Here is an 8,453-nt window from a genome sequence, read left to right as displayed (position 1 = left end):
GCTGGAATTGAACCCAGGAGCCTGGCGTAAAAAATAGCGATAATCAGCAGAGCCGCTGGAAGCGGAGGATGGAACACGTTACAAAGCACCTGAGAAGGTTTCAATGCATTGCCTGGACAACTCCAATCCAACTGCTAGATATTGTTAAAGTGGATTGCAAATTAAAACATACATACATACACACACTTTTGAAAAAAAAAAATCCTTTTTATTTCTCTTTTGGAAACAATTCTGCCTCAGTGATTCACATTCCATTTCATTGAACGCAAGCTCTGCCAAGAAACCTTTAAACGTGATCATCTGTTTCAAAATTAAAATTCTACCATCTGTTCTCAGACAATTGCTTGTCGAGATAAATTATCGGTGTGTTCCGAAAAGTAGATGTACAGCAAGGAGCTCCACGGAGCCTGAAATCACATCCTTTAGGGGAAATGGGGGCAAAGGTTGGGGACAGCATTGCCAGTTCACTTCCCACGTGTCTGTGTGCGCATACGAGTCTCTGCGTGCGTGTCAGCTTGGTCCCTCTGGGAAAAGTGATCACTGAAAGACACTGACCAAACGATGAGGAGGGCTCCTGCACAATTCTCCCTCCTCCTGAGTGAGTTCCCTTTAGGAGAGCCCCTCTCTCCACTCCCTCCTCAGTCCTGGCTCATGTTCCACTGTGGGCCCAGCACAGGAGGGGCCAAGAGACCCAGATCAGAGTCTCCTCTGAGGAAGCTTCAGCAAGACACCAGTCTGGACAGACAGAGACAGAAAGAAAGAAAGAAAGACAAAGAAAGAAAGACAAAGAGAGAGAGAGAGGGGAAGACAGAGACAGAGAGAGAGAGAGAGACAGAGAGAGAGAGAGACAGACAGACAGACAGAGAGACAGACAGACAGAGAGACAGAGAGAGAGACAGACACACACTAAAGGGTTAAACTGTGAGGTGACCACCTCTTGTCAAGCATCCATGCCAGCTGTACCAAGAAATGCCAACATGGAGATCTGGGCAGTCTCTGGTCGCTTACAGGGTGGTTGGCACTCACTGAGCCCTGTTGAGATTCCGCTGGTACTGGTTGGGCCCGATGTAGAGTAACAGGCTGCGGGGAGGCCGAGAGATCACTTCCTTGCCGAGGTAGGGCTGGAGGACGGAGGGAACCCTCACACTGCCGTCCTGGAAGGAGAAACCAGACCCGGCTGGTGGTCATTGTTAAAGAGAAGCAGAACAAATACTGGCAGAGCACACACTGTCCGTTGGCTTCTCAGGCCTGAGCTACATTGGCAGAATGAGGAGAAACACTGCCGAAAACACAGTCACTGCTAGTGGGTAACCAGCTCCTGGTGTACCCATGAGGCACACCACAGTCAAATAGCCAGCTGTGCTGTGCCAGCATCTGAACACCTGGAGGTTAAAATGAAAATAAAAATGATGGAATAAAGTTTCCCAGCACGTTGCCGGGACTGGAGGGTTTGAGTTATGAGGAGAGGGTGGATAGGCTGGGGGCTATTTTCCCTGGAGTGTCACAGGCTGAGGGGTGACCTTACAGCGACTTAGAAAATCCTGAGGGACATGGATAGGGTAAATAACCAAGAACTTTTCCCCAGGGTAGGGGAGTCCAAAGCTAGAGGGCACAGATTTAAGGTGAGAGAGGAAAGGGATCCAAGGGGCAACTTTTTCACGCAAAGGGTAGTGCGTGTATGGAATGAGCTGCCAGAGGAAGTGGTGGAGGCTGGTACAATTACAGTATTTAAAAGGCATCTGGATGGGTATGTGAATAGGAAGGGTTTAGAGGGATGTGGGCCAAATGCTGGCAAATGGGACTAGATTAGGTTAGGATATCTGGTCAGAATGGACGAGTTGGGTCCGTTTCCGTGCTGTGTTCCACTGGGAATGCTAAACTGCCCACAGTGTTCAGGAATGTGTTAGTCAGGGGTAAAATTTAGAGTAATAGGGTAGGGGAATGGGTTTGGGTGGGATAGTCTTTGGAAGGTCGGTGTGGACGTATTGGGCCGAAGGGCCTATTTCCACACTGTAGGCATTCCATTCTATGACTCCAAGACTCTAACAAAGTCTGTCCTAAACAGGTTTCCAACTTGTAACTTCCCAATTGGTTCAAATTTCCAAAACTAGAGCAGGCAGTTGGATGGAGAGCTGGCACAGGCCAGGTGGGCTGAACGGCCACCCTCTGTGCTGCAGGAGTCCATGATCACATCCATGAGCAACCAAACATGGGACACTCGATGGACTGGCCCTGTGCACCTGAGCATCACTTGGATAAGGAGAGAGAGAGAGAGAGACTTACCTGGAGCTGGTTACATTCCAAGATGGCGATCAGAGTGCGGGGTACAGCGCAGGCGGTTGCATTAACCTGGGAGCAAGCAGAGGGAGCATGGGATAAGCAAGTGATTTCCTTTCAAAAAGGGGACATGGTGTCTAATCAAAGCAGAAAGACAAAGCCCTTTTTATCATATTTCACTGGCTGGGCCACACCGCATAGGAAGGCCTTGTGGAGCACAGATGCTCGGATTGGCCAGGCTGGGTCAATCGCCAAGCGATGGGTGTAGGTGTAAAGACCATCCTTCCAGCGAACCCTGATCGGGGTGTTGTTGCACAGTGCGAGGTGAGGGGGCAAGTCCTCAGTGCCATCTGTTGGCATTCCACAATTCCTCTTTCCCTCTTCTTCCGCACCCCCCCCCCCAACCAAATTCCAAGTTGAGGCTGGAGTTGCTATATCTCTCTCCCACCAGCAGGGGCAGTGTGGCTGACTGGTCACCTCCCTGGGTGCAGTCCCACTTAGCGATTTCTTGGGAATTTCAAACCCATTGCGAACCATCTGTGCATCTGGCTGGTGAGACCCTGTTGGATATTAGAGTCCCTTAGACACGGAATTCCCCGGAGGTTAACATGAGGGTTCATTTAATAGCTATGACAATGGTAACTAACTCCCCAAAACTTATAGAAACAATAGTGAATACAAGGGGACACAACACCCATTGAACAAGTCACCTGGTGCCATACATACTTTATTGGGGCGGCACAGTGACTCAGTAGTTAGCACTGCTGCCTCACAGCTGCAGGGACAGGGTTCGATTCCAACCGCGGGCACCTGTCCGTGTGGAGTTTGCACGTTCTCCCCGTGTCTGCATGGGTTTCCTCCCACAGTCCAAAGATGTGCAGGTCAGGGTGCATCAGCCATGCTAAATTGCCCGTAGTGTTAAAGGTTCGTAGATTAGGGGTAAGTGTAGAGTAACAGGGTGGGGGAGTGGGTCTGGGTGGGTTACTCTTCAAAGGGTCAGTGTGGACTTGTTAGGCCGAAGGGCCTGTTGCCACACCGGGGGAATTCTATTGTTGGATTGCTTTTGAAAATAAAATGGTTTTGCTCTTTAAAGGATGGATGGAGCTTGGGAAGGGTTCAAAGGTCATTCGATGTCACTACTGTGGTCCCATGGTCATTAGCCTAAGGATTGACAGAGAGAAAATAACCCTCCCCTAAAAAAATACAACAGTATCTAGCTGGGGGCAGAGGGGAGTTCGTGTCTTCGTTACACAGACCTCGTAGGCAGATCTTATGCTCATCGAGTCTGTACAGATCCCACCTAGCTCCAGCCCACCCCTATCCCCACATTTAGCACGGCCAATCCACCCAGCCTGCACATCCCTGGACACTACAGGGCAATTTCCTGTGGTCATTCCACCCACCCTGCACATTATGGGGCAACTTCTCATGGCCAAACCATCCTGACCTGCCCGTCTTTGGACTGAGGGGGGAAACCGGAGCACCCGGAAGAAACCCACGCAGACACTGGGAGAATGTGCAAATTCCACACAGAGTCACCTGAGGGTGGAATCAAACTCGAGTCCCTGGCGCTGTGAGGCAGTTGTGCTAACCACTGAGCCATCGTGGCTGTGCTGAAGGGGAAATCATGCCTGACAAATTTAAGAGCTAACAAGCAGGACAGATAAAGGGAAGCTAATAGATGTAATGCATTTGGAATTCCCAAAGGCATTTGATAAGGTACCACACATAATGCTGCTTAATAATAGAGAGTAATATATTAGCATGGAGAGAGGATTGGCTACTCCATAGACGACAGTTGGGATAAAAGGAGGCATTTTCAGGGTGGAGTGAGACAGAGATCAGTGCTGGGGCTACAATTATTTACAGTGCAGATAGACAGAGGGAGACAGGCTTCCTACTTACAGTGTGAGCATATTTGAGCTGTCCAGTTTCCTCATAATACATGATATTCAATCTTCTGCTCTGGTAGTCTGTGCAGTTCGATGCACTTGAAAGCTGGCAAAATGAGAAATAAAATTACTGGCGTGTGCTTGAAATGAAACAAATTAAAACCAACAGATTAGAGCAAATTAAGGTTTGCACGTCAGGAGCTGCTAAACATATGTAAGATGATGCATCAGCAGATTTTTCTTTATATTCACACAAGGGATGTGGGAGTCACTGATCAGACCAGCATTTACTGTCCTTCCCTAGTTACCCAGAGAGTAGTTAAGAGTCAACCACAATGCTGTGGGTCTGGAGTCACATGTAGGCCAGACCAGGTAAGGATGGCACAAAAATAGAAATTGCTGGAAAAGCTCAGCAGCAACAGAGAGAAATCACAGTTAACCTTTCGGATCCGGTGATCCTGCCTTGGAACTGTAAGGATAGTAGTTTCCTTCCTTAAATAACATTTGTGAACCAGATGTTTTTCTTCCCCCCCCAATTTCATTAGATTCTTAATTCCAGATTTAAAAAAAAACGATTTCATATTCCACCATCTGCCTTGGCAGGATCCGAACCCAGGTACCCAGAACGTTAGCCAGGTCTCTGGATTACCAGTCCAGCAATAATACTACTACACTATCGCCTCCCCTGCTGATTCACTGCTGAAACTTGCCAGGACAGTCAAAACCCGAGAGTCCCTACAGTGTGAAAACAGGCCATTTGGTCCAACAAGTCCATACCGACCCTCCGAAGAGTAACCCACCCAGACTCATTTGCCTAGCCTATTATCCTATATTTACCTCCGACTAATACACCTAACCTACACATCCCTGAACACTATGGGCATCTTAGCATGGCCAAACCACACTAACCTGCACATCTTTGGACTGTGGGAGGAAACCGGAGCACCCGGAGGAAACCCACACAGACACGGAGAGAATTTGCAAACTCCACACAGTCAGTTGCCCGAGGCTGGAATTGAACCCAGGGTCCCTGGTGCTGTGAGGCAGCAGTGCTAACCACTGAGCCACTGTGCTGCCCACACCCATGGGTTTTACCACCTATAGGGGCAAGAGAAGCAGATCCCCTTGAAAGTTTCCCTCCGGGTTGCACACCGCCCCGAATTGGAAAATTGGAACTCTGCAAACTCCCCCTGCTAAATGCGCCGTGTGTATCTCCCTAATCATAGGGACTGCAGCAGTGACAGGCAGTGGCTCATCACCAGCTTCTCAAAGGCAGTCAGGGCTCGGGGAATACTTTGCACATCTCAGCAACAAACCGTTTTCTGAGCTAGTGTCTGCAGTGAGGCAACAAACTCCCACAAAGAACACAGGCGAGAGACCTCGTCGCAAAATTGACAATATTAAAATTTTACAATGAAAGACAAACCACATTTTATTACAGTACTTCCAATTATATCAAGCTGCCAGAATGGAATGCCAATTTACAAAGTGGTTGGTAAGAGAACCAGAAAATGAAATGAAAGGAATAAATTTTACACAATGTGTGGTGGTCTGGGATTCAGTGGCTCTGTGGTTAACACTGCTGCCTCATGGCGCCAGAGACCCGGGTTCGATTCCCACCTCAGGCGACTTTATGTGGAGTTTGCACATTCTCCCCGTGTCTGTGTGGGTTTCCTCCGGGTGCTCCGGTTTCCTCCCACAGTCCAAAGATGTGCAGGTTAGGATGGATTGGCCGTGCTAAATTGCCCGTAGTGTGCAGGTTGGGTGAAGTTAAGCATGGGGAAATGCAGGGTTGTTGGGATGGAGTGGGCCGTCCTTTGGACAGTTGGTGTGGACTCAATGGGCTGAACGGCCTGCTCCCACACCTATCGGGATTCTTTGATCCGAATCACCCTTGCTTCAGTCTGGGCGGTGCTTAGGGCCTGCGATATGGGAGGAATGGCAGCCATTGAATGTTCCAGCATTGAAGGCCATTCAGTCTGTTGTAATGGCTCAAACTCTTTGATCTCCGGTACTCTCCCATCCCCTTAGCTTTCCGAGGGGGATTGAATAAATATGATTGAGTCTAGCTTTTTTGTTTTAAATGGGATATCGCTGGCTGGGCCAGCATTTATTGCCCATCCCTAATTGCCCAGAGGGCAGTTAAGAGTCAACCCCATTGCTGTGAATCTGGAGTCACACGCGGAGCCAGGGGAGGGCAGCTTGCTTCGCTAGAGGGCATTAGTGAACCAGATGGGGTTTTTCCTGGCAATCATTAGATTCCTAAATCAATTTTTTTTTTTTTTAAGTTGAGTTGGGGTGGCACAGTAGCTCATTGGTTGGTGCTGCTGCCTTACAGTGCCAGGGACCCAGGTTCGATTCCCACCCTCGGGCGAATGTGTGTGGAGTTTGCACATTCTCCCAGTGTCTGTGTGGGTTTCCTCCCACAGTCCAAAGGTTACGTGAACTGGCCATAGGAATTGCTGATAGTGTTCAGGGGTGTGCAGTTAGGGGTAAATGTAGAGTAACAGTTTAGGGGAATGGGTCTGGGTGGGTAACTCTTCAGAGGGTGCGGACTTGTTGGTCCAAGTGGAGTCTCAGTCCAAGTACAATCTACATTGTAGGGATTCTATGAATCAAAATTCCACTATCTGCCGTGGAGGGATTCGAACCCAGGTTCCCAGAACATTTCCTCTGTCTCTGGATTAACAATCCTGGTGATAATGCCACAAGGCCATCACCTCCTCAGTTCCACCAGGCTTTCTGGCAGCTTGCAAGTTAGACAGAGTAGAGATCAATATTCACAGAGAGGTGGAGCTGACCCTTTGTCATACAACTGCACTGCATAATAAAGGACCCTCTCTCTCAGTATACTCTTCAGGTAGAGTCTAAACACTGCCCAGAGTGGCCCAAGCACTGAGCATGCTCCATCTGTCTCCTATCTCAATGCCTTGGAGCTGTTTAGAGAGGTCAGTATGGTCCATGGCAATCCCAGCGACTTACCTCTCCATAATTACCCCTCCCAGGCATCCAAGCCTCGATATCAAATTTCCGATAAGCCGGAAGTCCGAGTTCCTGGGTCGGCATATCCAGCACCCTGTCAGAAACAACAGGAGATCAGTCACAATCACAGAGACATGCACACATTAGACAGAGAGAGAGAGAGAGAGAGAGAGACACACACACACACACACACACACACACATAATGCCGGGGAGAGAGAGAGAGAGAGAGAGAGAGAGACCAGGTATGACTCTTGTTCAGAACCGGACGTTCGGATAGGGTGGGCTGGACAGCAGAGAAGTACGTCTTTATACGGAGAACGTGGGCCAGTAAGAACAGAACTGTCAGGGAGTGAGGGATAAACCCAGGGCATTGGAATCATTTGGGAGTAGGTGAAGCGTAAAGTGGGATTAATGTTGCACAAAGACAAGAGCAGACAGACTTTGCGTCTTTTGAGCACGTGGTCATCGAGTCACAGAGTCATACAGTCACACAGCACGGAAAGAGACCCTTCGGTCCAACTCATCCATGCCGACCAGATATCCTAAATTATTCTAGTCCCACTTGCTGGCATTTGGCCCATATCCCTCTAAATGCTTCCTATTCATATATCCTAAATATTCTAGTCCCACTTGCTGGCATTTGGCCCATATCCCTCTAAATGCTTCCTATTCATGTACCCATCCAGATGCCTTTTAAATGCTATAATTGTACCAGCCTCCACCACTTCCACTGGCAGCTCATTCCATACACGCACCACCCTCTGAGTGAAAACGTTGCCCCTTACATCCCTTTTAACTCTTTCCCCTCTCACCCTAAACCTATGCCCTCTAGTTCTCAACTCCCCCACCCCAGGGAAAATACTTTGTCTATTTATCCTATCCATGCCCCCCTCATGATTTTATAAACCTCTGGAAGTGGTCGTGGGTTTGGAAGGTGCTGTCTGAGGATCTTTGGTGATTTTTTTCAGTACATCTTGTAGATGGTACACACTGCTGCTACTGAGCGTTGGGGGGGGAGGGCTATGGGGAGTGGATGAGAGGTCCATCATGCGGGCTGCTCTCTCTCTCTCCTGGATGGTCCTTAGATAAGGAGCCCTGCTCAGTATTCCAAATGTGGTCTGACTACAGCCTCAGCAATACACCCCTGTTGTTGAGTTATAGACCTCTCGATACGAACGCTAACATTGCATTTACCGTCCTAACTGCCAACTGAACCTGCCTGTTAACCTTAAGAGAACCCTGACTCGCAAGTCCCTTTGTGCTTCAGATTTCTGAAGCCTTTCCCCATTTAGAAAATAGA

The 8,453-nt window shown here is 48.8% G+C and overlaps 1 protein-coding gene across 1 annotated transcript in view; it reads right to left on the bottom strand.

Annotated features, from left to right (window-relative positions):
• Positions 1-845: 845 nt before the first annotated feature.
• Positions 846-8,453, bottom strand: part of sars2 (seryl-tRNA synthetase 2, mitochondrial) — a 48,891-nt gene continuing 41,283 nt past the window's right edge. Inside the window, exons 11-14 of the mRNA XM_043680665.1 lie at positions 7,152-7,245; positions 4,183-4,275; positions 2,284-2,349; positions 846-1,154 (exon numbers count right to left, since the gene is read on the bottom strand). Of these exons, the coding sequence (XP_043536600.1) occupies positions 1,023-1,154; positions 2,284-2,349; positions 4,183-4,275; positions 7,152-7,245 (385 nt within the window). The 3' untranslated portion in view covers positions 846-1,022. The remainder of the gene's footprint in view (positions 1,155-2,283; positions 2,350-4,182; positions 4,276-7,151; positions 7,246-8,453) is intronic.

Source organism: Chiloscyllium plagiosum, chromosome 41, assembly GCF_004010195.1.
Source record: "Chiloscyllium plagiosum isolate BGI_BamShark_2017 chromosome 41, ASM401019v2, whole genome shotgun sequence".
Taxonomy (NCBI): Eukaryota; Metazoa; Chordata; class Chondrichthyes; order Orectolobiformes; family Hemiscylliidae; genus Chiloscyllium; species Chiloscyllium plagiosum.
This window is presented reverse-complemented; position numbering and strand designations above follow the sequence as displayed.